General features: G+C 47.5%; 3 protein-coding genes and 1 pseudogene across 4 annotated transcripts; 2 read left to right on the top strand and 2 right to left on the bottom strand.

Moving 5' to 3' along the window:
* Positions 1-682: 682 nt before the first annotated feature.
* LOC118838758 (F-box/LRR-repeat protein 12-like) lies at positions 683-4,831 on the bottom strand. The gene is made up of 3 exons (XM_036746152.1): positions 4,704-4,831; positions 4,470-4,542; positions 683-4,354 (listed from the first exon to the last, which is right to left on the bottom strand). The coding sequence occupies exons 1-3, from the start codon at positions 4,787-4,789 to the stop codon at positions 3,530-3,532; spliced, it is 984 nt and encodes a 327-aa protein (XP_036602047.1). The 5' UTR covers positions 4,790-4,831; the 3' UTR covers positions 683-3,529.
* On the top strand, positions 4,822-6,035 carry LOC118838944 (ubiquitin-like protein 5). 2 transcript variants are annotated; one of them, XM_036746359.1, is made up of 5 exons: positions 4,822-4,891; positions 5,192-5,251; positions 5,382-5,465; positions 5,629-5,666; positions 5,917-6,035. In XM_036746359.1, exons 2-5 carry the CDS (start codon positions 5,196-5,198, stop codon positions 5,958-5,960), a joined length of 222 nt encoding a protein of 73 aa, XP_036602254.1. In that variant the 5' UTR covers positions 4,822-4,891; positions 5,192-5,195; the 3' UTR covers positions 5,961-6,035. The 2 variants fall into 2 exon arrangements, with proteins under 2 accessions (XP_036602254.1, XP_036602331.1); XM_036746436.1 differs by lacking the exon at positions 4,822-4,891 and adding an exon at positions 4,961-5,044.
* A 7,754-nt stretch (positions 6,036-13,789) lies between these two features.
* Positions 13,790-14,716, bottom strand: LOC118833461 (annotated as a pseudogene).
* On the top strand, positions 14,366-15,530 carry LOC118834682 (ubiquitin-like protein 5). The gene is made up of 5 exons (XM_036742125.1): positions 14,366-14,455; positions 14,711-14,770; positions 14,865-14,948; positions 15,136-15,173; positions 15,409-15,530. Exons 2-5 carry the CDS (start codon positions 14,715-14,717, stop codon positions 15,450-15,452), a joined length of 222 nt encoding a protein of 73 aa, XP_036598020.1. The 5' UTR covers positions 14,366-14,455; positions 14,711-14,714; the 3' UTR covers positions 15,453-15,530.
* The last annotated feature ends 43 nt before the right edge of the window (positions 15,531-15,573 follow it).

Here is a 15,573-nt window from a genome sequence, read left to right as displayed (position 1 = left end):
TATCTTATTGGCAGTCAATCTCTAAATTAAAATACATGCTAGGGTAGGGAAAGAGAATGAAGACATGGACTTAGATCTAGAAGAAAACTTAAAGGCCAGTTAGTCCCAACTCATTTTACAGACTGAAACCTGGGGAGATTAATCAGTTTCATAGAATTTAAGTTGGAAGGGATTTTTGCTGTCTTGTAGTCTTACTAACCCATATACTAAAGAATCACCACCCAGCAAGTGGTCATACTGCTACTGCTTGAAGATCTACCAGGAGGAGAAACCTACCTTCTCTTAGAGCAGCCCATTTTGCTTTTTGGTACCTCTAATTATTAGGCTTAAAGTCACACAAGTAATATAAGTGACAGAGCCCAAATTTTATGTGAGCAACTTCACAAATTTCACTCTTTTCGTTACACCACACCCCACCACAAAGCCACTGTCTTAGTTTCCCCAGACTCCCCACTGGTCATTCCTATCATTTCAACAAATAGCTTTAGTCCCCCAACTCTGCCGTAGGACCTGTCTTTGCCCTACTTACCCTGTGCTGCCTAAATCTAACATTTTCCCTGCCTGTGAACGGTTGTCTTTATTTCCCTGTCTTAAGGCTCAGGAATAGAAGAGCCCTGAGGGAAGTCATCGTCATTTCTATAGGTGAAAAGTGACTACAGTTACATGGAGACTGATACTGGAATTGTCATAAAATTCTAACGTTTTTTATTCACAATTCTGAAAAAGGGCATACACAAAGAAATTTCCTAGTAGGCATATGGCACTTGGATCATCTTCCCACTGAGGATCTCAAGGAATTGGCTCTTTGGAGATGGTGCTGGTTTTGGATGGTTCAGGAAAATCCTTAGGACAGCAAACCTGTCAGGTCACTGAAGGGAGTCAGAGGCAGCATGATACAGAAGAGAAATAGGCTAGGATGTGAGAGACCTGACTAAACCCCAACTCTTCTATTAACTTAATGTGTAACCTTGGACAAAGTTAAATTCTCTGAGAAATGATTCTAGGGTCCCTTCTGGTTGTGATAGTCTAATACGGATTTTTGATTTACTAATCCAAGTTAACTACATCCTTGCCCCCACCCCCAGCTTGTTGATGTCAGAATATGGTTTTTGAGGGTCTTAAGACAAATGTGGTCTTAGCAGAGATAAAGGCAAATTTCCCCTCTGCTCCCTCCACAATTTGGCCACAGTATGTGGTCTAGGCCACTAAAGTCTTGCAATACTGTGACCCTGGGCAAATCCTGTTTTGCCTTCTGGCTCGAATAGTTTCCTGCTCTCTGAAACAGACCAAAATCCTAATTTAGAAGATTTTTTTTAAGGTTAACTTAAACAGCCAAGCCTTGGAGCAGAAGCAGAGAAAGCCGAGCAGTCATATCAAGTGCAACAATTTCCCCCCATCCTCTCCACTTTTTTTGGGGGGGTGGGGATGATTTTCTAGGACTCTTGCATGTCTGAGCTCATGATAATTCCTGTCTTCAAAGCAAAACAGACTAAGTCCGTGATTGCCACTCAAACCTTACAACTCCTCACTTTCCATCCTAAGAGCCTAACCAATCTTATGTCCCTACCCAAACTTAGGTCAAACTGCTCAAATTCCTATTTCTCCCAGTCTCATTTCCTACTTGTCTTTCAGGTAGACAGAAACACAGAAAGGGCTGTAGAGATCTGATTTTCAGCTCATTGCTTCTCTCCTAACGTCCATTGGTGTCCACCAGTGGCCCTATCACCTTCAGGCCCTGGGGTGGGGGGTGGGGTCCCCTAGGGAGGAATAAGTTACTCCATCTTTATCTTCTGCCAGGTGTTCTGACCTCCATCCTTTGATGGCATTCTTTAGCCTCAACTGAGGAGTTCCCTATACAATCACATTAGACTTTTCTGACACCCTTTTACTCTGCACATCAATGTGATTAAATCACTGGAAATGGGTTTTACAATCTCCTGTTCTTCCCTGTCCTGCCCCTTCCTCCATAAGTCAGTAAGCCTAGAAAGTCAGTTTCCTGACTGAATACCTCATCTACTTTAGGTAATTTTAGGATCTCTTTCAGTTCTGATGACAATGATTTAATTTACTTGTATGTGTGGTGTATTTTTATACAGGGTGTAAGCTCTTTAAGAGCAGGGTCTCACTTTTGGCTTTAAATCAGTCCCATTAATTTCTTCTATCCCTAGTGCCAGCAGCACATAGGCTTTTAATAAATGATTACTGGTGGATAGATTGAGGAACTCTTTCAGAGATTCTGGCCTAACTCAAGTGGCTCAGGAAAATACTCTGGCTCCAAACCAGCAGGTCTAGCCTGCCCTGCGCCTCCCCCTCCCCGCAAAAAAGGCTCAGGATACCAAGATACCAGTCCGAGGTCAAACAAACAAAACCCCGTTAGTGAATAATGCAGGAATTGGAGGCATGAGGCATTTTTGTATGAAGAGCTAGGCCAAAGATCCAGTCTTTTTTGAAGGAATGATTATGTTCAAAAGCCTTTGTTACAGTATCACTGCTAAGCACTGGGGATATGAAATCAGACTGCCCCAGTCTGCAAGAAGTGACATTCTAATACAGAAGGGCACTTTGTTGTGGAAAGTTAGAGGTGGTGAATGGGGGCATAGAGTAGGTGGACGCTGCTAAAAACTACAGCAGGGATGATTTTATGGTTTCAGATGAAGTAGGTTTCCTTAGAGCTGCAAGAGTATGGATGAGCCAATCCAGAAAGATGTCCACAGGAAGGGAGGGATGTGTGTGTGTGTGCATGCGCTTGCTCCCCACACACACTTATTTTAGGCTCCAGGGCAGAGAGTTTCCAAGGCACTGTTTTCCAATTCAAGTGGCTGGGGAATGGGAGGTGAAGCGCATAGCTGAGGCATGTCTCCTCCCCCAGGTCCTAGGACGAGGAGGATGAGAAAGAACAGTACTAGTACCTTCTGGCCAGGTTTGTGGCTGGGCTGCTTTGCTCAAGGCCAAACCAAGAAATGAGAATAGGATGGCCAAGAAGAACAAAAGTAACAATCAACCCTAGCCAGGAAGCCGGAGAAGATCCTAAATGCTAGCTCTACTATTGCACCCTCATTTCACCCTTACTTAGCAATCTTGAGTGCCATTATAAAAAAATTCAGAGAGGTCGAAATGTTCTAAACATGCCCTATCAAACTCATTCTTGGGCAACCCTGACCATAAATGCTCTCTATCCCACGGGATGAGGGTGCATCTTTGGGAGAAAGGATGGCAGTGGAAGTAGAACAGAAAGATAGGAGGGAGATACTGAGGAGCGTCCCAAGCTTTGGCCCTTTCTGAACTCCATATTATAAATGTTTGAAGATCCTGGAACTCAGAGTTCTGTTTAAGAAGATAGGATTCAGAGCTAGGAGGGATTTAAGTAATTTTTAACCCCAACCCTGTTATCTTGCAGGTTAAGAAACTTTGGTGCATTAAGGGTAAAACAGATTGCCGAAAGTCACATAGCAGTAGAGTGCCCTGACTCCACTACCTCAAGTGTTTGGATGGACCCTGAATTCTTCTGGTCTGAAGGTGTGAGAGGCTGTCAACTTAGGCCTCCCAGTCCCCAGCCTTCTAAGGGGAGCTCCCCAACAGTGATCATACAGTGGGCCAGCCCCTCCCTAAGAATAGCCTCATCTGCTGACCCCAGTCCCATGCCCTGAAGGCTGAGGACTCTGAGGTTAGGTAACAAGAGGCAGAAAGTGAGGATATCCTTGGCTGGAAGCCTATCAGGGCTAGGGGGTGGTCCCAGGAGGCCCAGGATCTCTAGGGCCTGCATCTCCATCAGGCTGGCCAGGCCCCTGGCTGTGAGCCCAGCCACAGTCACCCTGAGCTCCCGAAGCCTGGGCAGGAAGCCTCCTATGGCCTGCAGGGCCCCGTCGGCAGGCACAGAGCATCCACACAGCTCGAGCCGCCGGAGGTTACTGAGTCCAGGCAGGGCGTCCCGAAGGCCCTGGGGGGTCACCCTGTAGGTGACTCTGAGCACCAGGGAGCACAGCGCCTCCTGCCGAGGCAGGGCCCGTAGCTGCAGGTCTGAGAAGGCCGGGATCCGATCCAGCACCAGATGCTCGAGGTGGGGCAGACTCGAGGGGCCATTCCCCGGGGGAAACCAGGCCTGGGGGAGCTCACACGACTTCAGCTCCAGGCACCGAAGAGAACGTGGCAGGCAGGAGAAGGGGATTTTGCGGAGGTCCTCTTCTAGGAGGCTGAGGCAGGCCACGTTCGGGCAGCGCTTCCCCAGCTCCTGCAGCAGGGCTGGGGACAGCAGCGGGGCCCGGGGCCCGGAGAGCAGACGGCCTCGTACCTTGAGTGTCCTCAGCCCCGAGCCCAAGTACTGTCGCAGCAGGTGCCACAGCACCTTGGGCCCGACCTGTGGGGGGAAGGCGGAGGATGGCCGAGCCCTGTCCCATGGAGACCCAAACAAGCTCCCCGGTTTCCGCCAGCCCAGGGGTGGATAGGCCCCACGCACCAGGTCTCGGTCTTACCCTGTAAGGACTCAGATCCAAGCGTCTCCAGAGGGTCTTGTCCAGAATCAGCCTCCGCCAGCGCTTACATACCCTGGGGAGGAGGGGGGGCCGGGGCAGTCAAGGCCAGCTCCGCCCGGACCCCCGTCCCAGCCCCGGCCCGGACACTGGACCTGCCCCCCAGCCCCGCCCCGGAGGACTCAAGAGAGAAGATAGGAGGCATCACTGGGGGGTCGGGGCCGGCCAGAGCCGCACCTGGAGCTCCGGAGTCGGTCACGGAGAGGTACGAAGGACAGGATGTCCACAAGTAGCCAGTCCGGCAACTCCGAAGCCGTCGCCATCGCAACCAGGGTCGAGCTTCCGCTTCCGATTTCCGGTGGCCGTAAAGCGCGGGCGGCCGTGTCGTGCGAAGTGAGGAAGGGGCTACGCCTGGAGGCAGAGGGGTGAGAATCTGCGACTAGGGCCGAGACCAAGGGCTGGGGCGGGGTGGCAGGGGGTGTTCAAAGTCGCGTCCAGAGGCAAGGGCCAAACGAGGAGGCCGAGGGGTCCCGAGTCACAGCCAGGGCCACGGGCCGACCAGGGAGGAAGTATCCGGGGTGAGCCCGTGGGACAGGGGCTGAGCGAGGTTGGTCTCCGGGGTCAAAAAGCAGGGGCAAGAACAGGGGTGAGAGCCAGCAAAGAGGCCGGGTGCGCTGGAGGAAAGGACCCGAGCCCAGACTGATCAGATCCTTTGTGGTCCCCAGAGCCATGATCGAGGTTGTGTGTAACGACCGGCTGGGCAAGAAGGTCCGTGTGAAGTGCAAGTATCCTATTGGTGGGAAGGCGGGGGGGGGGGGGGGGGGGGGGGGAGGATTAGGGGAACTGGGCGGGTTGGGGGGGGCAGTTGGTGTCCCCAGGTCTGCCCTCTGTTGCTTTCCCTTAACGTGTGCCCAGCACGGATGACACAATAGGAGACCTGAAGAAACTGATTGCGGCTCAGACGGGCACCCGTTGGAACAAGATTGTTCTGAAGAAATGGTGAGTGTGGTCAGGGCTGAGTTAGGTGTAACTGGGAGGCTGATGTCAGACAGGGTCAGGGGTGGGTGGGCCTGGATTCTGTACCCAGACTTAAGACCCCTTCTTTTTGAAAAGGAAGGTGGTGTGATGGCCCTGGCATTGCTAACTATCCTTTCCATCCCAGGTACACAATCTTCAAGGACCATGTTTCCCTGGGTGACTGTATCCTCTCAAGAGACTATGAGGCCTGGGGGTTTTAAGGGACCATTCTTCCCCCCCCCCCCCCCCCCCCCCCCCCCCCCCCCCCCCCGCCCAGTCCTGGTCCATAAGCTGGGAACCAGAAAGGACTTTATCCTTGGGGAGTAAATATCACAGCCACTAGTATAGGCCATAGCCTTGGGGGTGGGGGGAAGGGAAGGATTTGAGGAAGTTAAAGATGCAACTCTTTAGATTCCTTGACTCCTACTGTCAGATGAGATCCATGATGGAATGAACCTGGAGCTTTATTATCAGTAGGAGCAGCGGGCCTGCCAGTTCTGCAACCCACCCCCCATTTTTAAAGTCTCGCTAATAAAAATAATTTAAACACTGCTGTTGGTGTATATTTTGTGTGTGTGCGCTCCGAATATTATAAAGCTGGAGACTGGAAGTGAGACACTTGTTAGAAACCAAGTCTTAATCAGGGACACCTGGTCAGCCAATAGACAAAAAGAGGAACTACACGGTTGATTCATGTTGCCTGTAAGAAGGGGGGGGGGGTTGGAATGGGGGGAGGAGATATTTTTATGTAAAAGCAATGCAGCAAAACTAGAAAGAGCAACTTGTTCTTCTAAGATGTTATTGGCTGCAATAGTTCAGGTAAGTTCCCTATTGACCCACACTTCTTTAAAACATAGAAAAGTAGGGTCAAAGTTAATGGAAGGGTGGGGCGGCTAGGTGGCGCAGTCAGTAGAGCACCGGCCCTGGAGTCAGGAGGACCTGAGTTCAAATCCGTCTCAGACACTTGACACTACTAGCTGTGTGACCTTGGGCAAGTCACTTAACCCTAACTGCCCTGCCAAAAAAAAAAAGCACAAAAAAAGTTAATGGAAGGGAGCCAGAATGCCAGCTCTGTAAAGCAGGAGAGGGACACCTGTAGCACTAAGAGTCCCAGTGCTGGCCTTTTAGGAGGAGGAAACATCAAGGCTTCAACATAAGGTAAAAAATTGTATACACCACTCCTACCCCTTCAGAAAAAGAAAAATCCAGTAAGGTCTTGACTTATCCATCACCTCTTGTCTTGAAGCTGCTGAAGACTGGATGGAAAGAGTCTGGGGGTAAGCAAAACAGGGGTCAGTCTCTACCCTTGATTTCCAATCCAGGACACTTCTACTCTTTTGGAAGGATCCCTGAGTCTGTGAAGACTAGGCCTTTCCTTTTATCTGTCAGAGCAAAGAAGGCCCCAACAGGTCAAAATGGCTTCTGCATTTGACCTGGTAGACTAGGAAGTGTACATATAAATATCTAGGAGAGAAGTCCTGAGACACAGTGCAGAGTTTAAGAGGAATGAAAAATAGTATGGAATGAGGAAGAACTGAGCCCTTACTGGAGCCCTGACATTTTAGGCAGTGGGATGATGGATGGGGTGTTTATTATATCACTAACATGGGCAGCAATGAGCATTTACTAAATGCTTGCTAAGTGTTGGGGATGCAAAGGCAAAAAAAAATAGTCCCTGCCTGCAAAATTTTGCTTGCTTTATACCGAGGCAGACAAAATGTAAATGAGTAGCTACACACAAGACAGGTAGAAAGCACTCAGAGAAGTAAAGGCATTAAGCAGTTGAAGAGACCAGGAAAGACCTCCTGGAATAAGTAAAATTTGAGTGTTTGCCTTACATATTTGAGGCCTGGGAAAGTGCTTTGAAAAAGGGGGTGGGCTGTGGTGCTGGATTAACCACAAGGTTAGTGCTGCAAGAACGTTAAGTAGAACAGCATCATGTATGAGAAGATGAAGAGTAGGAAGGTGCCCAACAATGGGGTTTATAGTTCATCCTTGGCGATAATAGGGAGCCACTGGACTTCTAAAGTGATCAGATCCACACTTCAGAAAAATTACATTGGCAACCTAGTAGATAATGGATTAGATTAAGGAGAGATTTGAGTCAGGGAGACCAGTTAATAGGCTACTGAAATGGTTCAGGTGAGAGGTCATCAGGGCCTGGACTAGGGTGGCAGTTGTATGAGTGGAGAAAAGGGGATTGTGAGTTGTGAAAGTAGGAACAAGATTTGGCAAGAGGATATATGGGGGTGAGAATCTAGGATGGCATCCAGGTAAGGGAAAATAGTAGGTATCCTTATAGTAATAGGAGTCAAAAAGGGGTAAATTTGCGGGGGAAAGGTAGTCAGTTGTTTTAGACATGTTGAATTTCAGAAGGCTACAGTACTGGAGCAGCTAGGTGACTCAGTGAGTAGAGCACTGGCCTTGGAGTCAGGAGGACCTGAGTTCAAATCCAACCTCAGACACTTGACACACTTACTAGCTGTGTGGCCTTGGGCAAGTCACTTAACCCCAATTGCCCAGCCTTCCCCTCTCCAAAAAAAAAAATGGCTACAGTACCTACAGGTTGAGATGTACAAAATTAGTGATTAGGGCTATATGGATCTGGTAAGTCATCTGCACAGAGATGATAAACCTATGAGGGCTGATGAGATTACTAAATGAGATAATCTAGGGGAAGAAGAGAAGAGGGCCCAGGACAGAGCATTGAAGGATCTTCATAATTAGGAGGTATGGTGTAGATATTACTAGATCCAGCCACTGCTAGCCACAACCATAAACCAATGGGAATATCTATCCATCTTTGTTTCTCCTTCCTCTATAAATGTCTCATCCATCTGCCAGTTTATGCTCCTTGTCACAGGAAGCAGATGGGAACTCTGGCATGGGTTGGCAGTGCCATTAAGGAGGGTGTGAAGAGCCAAGAGAAAGAATGAGGGATGGCTCTAGGAACTAGCAGCAGGGCATTTTTGAAGGTGAATTTCAGTGATGAACTCATCTCCCTGAACTCTTCAACACCTGCTAGGTCATTTATCATTCCCACCTCCTCTAGTTTCCCATTGCCAAGGCCAACAGGACTCCTCTTTCCATAATTTCATCAGCCCTATCTAGTTCTGCCCTTAAACCTGGCCTAATACCACCACCACCCAGCTTTGTTCTATCCCAGGACCTTTGACTCAGACCTACTACTATCTATTTGCAAAGTAGGGAAAATAGTCTAGGCCACTGATTTTCAAAATTTTTGGCATCAGGACCCTTTTACACTCTTAAAAATTACTGAGAACCACCCCCCACCAAGGGCTTTTATTTGAGTTATATCTAGCATATTTATCACGTTAGAAATTGAAACATCTTAATATTATTATAAATAAGTATTTAGTATTGGCCAATCAGACTCCATGAAAGGATCCTGAGGGACCCCTGCTCCGAGTTCCCAGATCACATAAGAATCATTGCCTTTCTAGGAATGTGCCCTTAGACTCCTCCAAATCAGAAGAGTATTAAAATCTTGGGTGCTATGTCTCTAATAAAGAGAAATAAAAAGCTGTCCCTCCAATACAAATTGATGGACCCCACCAAGGAAAGTGGTTTGAGATGCTCCAAGCCTGATCATTTGGCTTTCTTACTGATAGGGGGCAGTCAGGTCTCTTGGACCCTGCCCGAAGGGACTGTACACTCCTGACAGAACCACCTATTTTATGGGGAGTGAGCCTGGATCCCTGAGCTCCTCACTCCCCAATTCTTAGAAAACAGATAATAGGTAGATAAATGCCCCATGGCTGTTAGGCACCAACTAGATGACCTGGCCTAAGAGAGGCAAGACAAATGGGGTAGAACAGGTGTGGAAACCCAAGCAAGGATTAAAAGGCAAACCTTTCCCTCAACCTCTTCCTTAAAGGAGAGGGAAAGTACTAATTAGGATGTTGCACAGACTGTAAATATTCAGATAATTATCTTTTCCTCTTTGGACTTTAGTTTTCCACCTCCGTGGACTGGACCAAAGTTCTCCTAGCTCTGAGGTTTTGTTTTTTTTTTTAAGACTTGTTTTTAATGGGAAAACCTCAGGACAAGAGCAGAATAAAGGACTAATGGGGTAATTATGAACTAAAGAGCACTCTAAATGCGTGACTAGGGTATACCTAATTGTAAGGTGGATTTTAGTGTGTAAGGTGGATTTTTGTTATCCTTTCTTAGAGTTTAGTTTCCCAGATCCATGGCTATAACAGTCTCTATTTCCCAGGTTCAGAACTTGTACTAAACATTTCCACTAAGCTTACACAGCATTATATAATGATACATAATTATAAATATTTGTGCTTAAAATTGTAAATATTCACTGTGACTGTGCAGTGAGATATAATAATGAGATAATGTAAACTTGTGAGGCTCTTGCTGGCAATGTGCCTTCTTTGTTGCCCTATAAAGCAGGTAGGCACTGGTCGGTGAGTGAGGAACTCTTAGGATTAAATGCACAAGCTGGAATGCTGTGAGTACCTTGATCTGCCCCCATCAGGGCTTGGGGAGGTGTGGAAATCTGTGTTTGCCTCAACCAGGACCCCATTGAGGCTTGAGGGGACTTAGGGGAGTGCATAAGTCATGCCTGTCTCAATTGACCCCATCAAAAAGTAGGGGTAGTTGCCACCCCCCCACCAGCCCCTGTGAGAAGAGTAATTAGGTAATTGGTGCTCCCATTATCAGCAATTCCTTTTGAGAATGGACTAAAGTAAGATTATTAGCCCCTCCGAAGCTGAATTCCTGTCTGACCAGCAAGAGTGAAACTGTGCTAGCAGCCCTCCTGTGTGTTACCTGTCTTACACTAGTATACCCTAGGGTATTAGGGTATTCCCAAAGAGATACATTAATATAAGACTGTGCAAGCACAGCTCTAAGAACAGTCCCAGTGTGCCATCCTATGTTCCTGCTTCACATGCAGAACATCATGCCAGAAGAGAGTCAGGAATCAAACTGTTCAATTTCTCTTTCTCCCAATCTTATATTTCCCATTTGTCTTTCAGGCAGACATAAACACTGAAAAGGACGGAGGGACTTGCCTCTCTGCCCATACCTACTGATATATCCACCTTTGACCCCATTGGCTTTAAGCTCTTGGGGTCCCCTTAGGCCCTATTTTTGGGAGAAACAAGCTATTCCATGTTTATCGTCTATCCTTTCGGTGTCAACAGAGAAGCCTCCCATTTCACTGTACAGATAGTCTGAGGCCCTGCATAATCCACTAGCTGCTGTGCCTTTCCCACAAATTATCTTGTATTTGTCTTGTATAAACTCATATCAGATATTGTTGCCTCCAAAAAGGGAGATTTTTTTCTTTGTATTCCAGTGACTCACATAGTACCTGACACATAATGATAATGATAGCTAGCATCTACATGGCACTTTTAAGGTTTGCAAGGTGCTTCATAATTATTATCTCATTTGACCCTCACAATAACCCCAGGAGGTAAGTGCTATTATTAGCTCAATTTTACAGATGAGGAAACTGAGGCAGGAAGAGGCAAACAGCCCAGGGTCACTCAGTGGGTGTTTGAGGCAGCATTTGAACTCAAGTCTTCCTGACTGGATTTGAACACAGGTCTTCCTAACTCTGGGTCCAGTGCTCTATCTACTGCTCAAGTACCTGCCTAGTAGAATACTTTTTAACTGACTACTGCATTTAGATTGCATCATTTACAATGTTTTTCACAGCTTCTCCTCCCCTAATTTGCCTACTCAACCAACAGGCAGTTATTGCCTAGTACATGTTTTAAAAAACCCATCAGACCCAACCATCCCAAGCTATTGACCTACATTTCTCTTTCCCTTCTCAGCTAAGCTCCTGGAAAAGCTGTCTATGCTATTACCTCCATTTGCTCTCCTCTCACTCCAAAACTCTTTGCAATCTACCTTCAAACCTAATTACTCAACTGAAACTGCTCTCTCCAAAGTTATCAATATTAATTACCAAATCTGATGGTCTTTCCTCAGTCTACATCCTTTTCTACTGCAATTGACACTGCTGACTACCATTTCTTTCTGGATACTCTCTCCTCTCTTGGTTTTCATGATAACTGCCCTCTCCTGGTTCTCTTCCTCTCTCCTCTGCTGATCATGCTTCCTGACTAGGAATATCCCCTAGGGTCCTCAGAACCTCTTCTCTTCTTGTTACACAAGAGGATCCCAAATAATTATTAAGAGGGAAAAGGCAATATTTGGTAAATACTTATTATCCTCCTGAAGTATTTTAGAAGTTTCCAGATTTATAACCAACGAAAGTACATTTTTGGTGGACCCTTAGAAAAGTAAAATTAATCTATGCACACATGTATGGTAAACTCGAGAATTTATTTCTTTTTATACGGAAAAAAGGGTATAGGAAGGTTTACTGAAAAGCCAAAGGGTATAGGAAGGGAACAGGAGCTGAAAGTTGGAAACCCCTTCTCTATATACTCTTTTTGTGATCTCATTAGATCCAATGAGTCTAATTATCTCTATGTAGGTAAACTGAAGACATATATATCAGCCTCAAGTCTCTTCCCTGAGTTCTAGTCTCATATTACCAGCTACCTCTTGGACATTCTAAACTAAATGTCCTAGAAACTCAAACTCATGTCTAAAGCAGATATTTTCCCAAAACCCAGTCCTCATCCAAACTTCCTGTTTCTGTCTAAGGATATCACTGTTCTTCCAAACTCTGAGATAGATAAACTCAGCATTATTTGGGACTTCCCATTCTCACTCAACTCACATATACAATCAGTTGCCAAATTTTGCCAATTCTACCTCTACCACATATCTGGAAACCTATCTCCTCTCTTCTCAACTAGCCACCACCCTGGTTCAGGACCATAGCCTCCTAATTCATCTCCTTGCTTTGTCTTTCCCTACTCCAATCCATCCTCCACACAGCAGCCAAAGTAATTTTCTTTAATCTCAAATCTGATCATGTCATGCCTCTATTCAATAAATTCCAGTGATTCCCTACTTACTCTAATTCAAACAAATTCCTGTGTGGTGCTTTGAAAGCCCTTCATAACCTGTCTGACCAGATCTTTCTTTCCTATCTTTCCAGACTCATTGTACATCACCTTCTCCTGCACTCTGAAATCCAGTCAAACTGGTCTTCTGATTCTCACCCCATCTCTCACCTGTCTTTGCACTACCTACTCAAAGAATCCCTTTCTTTGAGATAAAACTCAAGCACTGATCCCACCAAATGCTACTGCCTTGCTTCCTCTTGTACTACTTACTTTATTTTTATTCTCTTTCTATATGCATTTGTTGCTTTCCTCTCTAGAATGTAAATTCCTTAAGACTGGGGACTGTTTCATTTTTTTGTTACTAAATCCTCAACAACACTGCCTAACGCACAATAATGGAGCTTTAAGGTTTGAAAGCTTTTACATACATTATCATTATTTTATACCATACTCCCCTCCATGAACAGTGATACTGGCCTTGCAGTTCCTTGCACAACCCCATCTCTTAATTCCATGCATTTCCCCATACTTGGAATTCTGTCTCTCCTCATCTGCACCTCTTGGCTTCATGGACCAGCAAAAATCCCACTTTCTGTAAGAAACATTTCTGATCCCCCTTAATGTTAGTGCTTCTCTCTGAACTTATCGACAATTTATCCTGCATACGTTTGTAGAGTTGTTTGCATGCAGTTTCCCTACTTAGACTGTGAGCTCCTTTAAGGCAGAGACTTTTTAAAAAATTTTTCTTTGTATCCTCAGTACTTAGCATAGTGCCTGGTACAGAGTAAAATCTTAATAAATGCTTCTTGACTTGCTTTGACTTAATAATTGTTCATTGATTCACTATGGTAGCCACAGGCAGTCTGGAGAGCAAAGAAAGTAGAACAAATCAGCAGTTGGGGGTACAAGATTTGCTCAACAAGTGGATTAAAGATCCAGGGAGAAGACAAACCTTAATCCTCTGTGTCCTCTGCTGTCTCAAGAGATGATGTGGTCTCCTTGGGAGAAAGGGTAAGAGAGTTTCTGTGAAGATTTAAGTAATGCACTGTCCCTGAGGAGACCTCCAAGACTCTTTTCATCCTTTTTATCCCAAGGTATAAATGTTAAAGAACCCTAGAACTCAGTCAGATATTTGATCACAAAAATGGGATTGAGCGCTAGAAGGGACCTCTTTAATTTAAAGAAGAAAAATCTTGGGTTTTGAGAAGGAAACTCAAGATCACGCAGTCAGGATTTGAATCCTAGTCTCGACTCCAAATCTAGCATTCTTTTGACTACCTCAAGCATTTGAGTGGACCCTGAATTCTTCTGGTCTGAAGGTGTGAGGGGATGTCAACTTAGGCCTCCCAGTCCCCAGCCTTCTAAGGGGAGCTCCCCAACAGTGATCATACAGTGGGCCAGCCCCTCCCTAAGAATAGCCTCATCTGCTGACCCCAGTCCCATGCTGAGGACTGAAGGCTGAGGACTCTGAGGTTAGGCAGAAAGTGAGGATATCCTTGGCTGGAAGCCTATCAGGGCTAGGGGGTGGTCCCAGGAGGCCCAGGATCTCTAGGGCCTGCATCTCCATCAGGCTGGCCAGGCCCCTGGCTGTGAGCCCGGCCACAGTCACCCTGAGCTCCCGAAGCCTGGGCAGGAAGCCTCCTATGGCCTGCAGGGCCCCGTCGGCAGGCACGGAGCATCCACACAGCTCGAGCCGATGGAGGTTACTGAGGCCAGGCAGGGCGTCCCGAAGGGTCACCCTGTAGGTGACCCTGAGCACCAGGGAGCACAGCGCCTCCTGTCGAGGCAGGGCCCGTAGCTGCAGGTCTGAGAAGACCGGGATCCGATCCAGCACCAGGTGCTCGAGTTGCGGCAGACTCCAGGAAGCAGTTGCCATCGCAACCCGAGCAGATGCTTCCGCTTCCGATTTCCGGCGGCCGTAAAGCGCAGACAAGAAGTGTCGTAGTGGGTGCGCAGTGAGGCAGGAGCTACAGCGGCTTGCGGCTAGGAGCATCCTAGGTGAGGGCCGGGACCTGAGGGTGGAGCCGCGGGTGCCTGGGGCGGGGCCTGGATGATGGGCAGGCCGGGACTGACTGAGGATGCCGGGGATGTCCGAGCTCAGCGGCTGCCTGGGGAAGTTGGGGATGGGCAGATTTAGGGGCAGAGGCTGACCAGGAGGCTGCGGGTGGCTGGGCACAGAGGAGGGGCAGGGGCTGGGATGAACTGGAGGAAAGGACCCGACCCCAGACTGATCAGATCCTTTGTGGTCCCCAGAACCATGATCGAGGTTGTGTGTAACGACCGGCTGGGCAAGAAGGTCCGTGTGAAGTGCAAGTATCCTATTGGTGGGAGGGTGGAGGGGGTGGGGATGGGCATGGGCAGGGTTCGCCTGCTCCCCTCTTTCTTTTTGCCTTAACATATGCCCCAGCACTGACGACTCAATAGGAGATCTGAAGAAACTGATCGCGGCCCAGACAGGCACCCGTTGGAACAAGATTGTTCTGAAGAAATGGTGAGTGCGGGCAGGGCTGACTCAGGTGTGCCGGATCTGAGCTGCTCCCTGGGTGGGCTGCCCTGGACTGTGGAGCTAGGCCATGCCAGGATCCCCATTCCTGGAAACTGGAAGATGATGGGGCTGCCCTGGCGTGGCCAAGCAGGGTGGGGAGCCTCTTGCTGAACTAGCCTTCTCTCCATCCCAGGTACACAATCTTCAAGGACCATGTGACTCTGGGGGACTGTATCCTTCATTTGACAACTGTGAAGGGACTCTAGCTTTTGAGGGGTTATCTGTGCGGATCCTATCCCTACCACCCGAGCACTGCTGATCTATCCCTTGAGGAACACAAAGAGCTTAACTCTAGGGGGGATTAGGAGGACTGCTTAGGAAAGAGCCTCTAGGGGAGGGTGGAGGGAGGAAGTGGTTGGTAAGGCCAGCAGTCCAGCTGTTCAGATTCTCTGACTTATATTCTCAGATGAGATCCACGATGGAATGAACCTGGAACTTTATTACCAATAGGGGTAGCACCACCCCACCCCCCAAATCTGCACCTCTCTTCCCTTTCTAGAAGTCTAATAAAATAACTTCAATGCTGGTGCTGCTGTGTGTTTTGGTCATGAACTCTGGTTATTATGAAGCT

The sequence above is a fragment of the Trichosurus vulpecula genome, chromosome 1 (genome assembly GCF_011100635.1).
Source record: "Trichosurus vulpecula isolate mTriVul1 chromosome 1, mTriVul1.pri, whole genome shotgun sequence".
NCBI classification, from domain to species: Eukaryota; Metazoa; Chordata; class Mammalia; order Diprotodontia; family Phalangeridae; genus Trichosurus; species Trichosurus vulpecula.
The sequence above is the reverse complement of the archived record's forward strand: the minus strand, read 5'-3'. Positions and strand labels throughout refer to the sequence as shown.

What these genes read in the sequence shown, in the direction of transcription:
- LOC118838758 (XM_036746152.1), bottom strand. Translation starts at nt 4,789, where the DNA reads ATGGCGACGGCTTCGGAGTTGCCGGACTGGCTACTTGTGGACATCCTG. An exon ending in GACCGACTCCGGAGCTCCAG is followed by an intron (nt 4,543 to 4,703) that starts GTGCGGCTCTGG and finishes CCTCCTCCCCAG; the next exon opens with GGTATGTAAGCGCTGGCGGA. An exon ending in TGGATCTGAGTCCTTACAGG is followed by an intron (nt 4,355 to 4,469) that starts GTAAGACCGAGA and finishes TTCCCCCCACAG; the next exon opens with GTCGGGCCCAAGGTGCTGTG.
- LOC118838944 (XM_036746359.1), top strand. Translation starts at nt 5,196, where the DNA reads ATGATCGAGGTTGTGTGTAACGACCGGCTGGGCAAGAAGGTCCGTGTG. An exon ending in AAGATTGTTCTGAAGAAATG is followed by an intron (nt 5,466 to 5,628) that starts GTGAGTGTGGTC and finishes TTTCCATCCCAG; the next exon opens with GTACACAATCTTCAAGGACC. An exon ending in CCATGTTTCCCTGGGTGACT is followed by an intron (nt 5,667 to 5,916) that starts GTATCCTCTCAA and finishes TCCTACTGTCAG; the next exon opens with ATGAGATCCATGATGGAATG.
- LOC118834682 (XM_036742125.1), top strand. Translation starts at nt 14,715, where the DNA reads ATGATCGAGGTTGTGTGTAACGACCGGCTGGGCAAGAAGGTCCGTGTG. An exon ending in AAGGTCCGTGTGAAGTGCAA is followed by an intron (nt 14,771 to 14,864) that starts GTATCCTATTGG and finishes CATATGCCCCAG; the next exon opens with CACTGACGACTCAATAGGAG. An exon ending in AAGATTGTTCTGAAGAAATG is followed by an intron (nt 14,949 to 15,135) that starts GTGAGTGCGGGC and finishes TCTCCATCCCAG; the next exon opens with GTACACAATCTTCAAGGACC.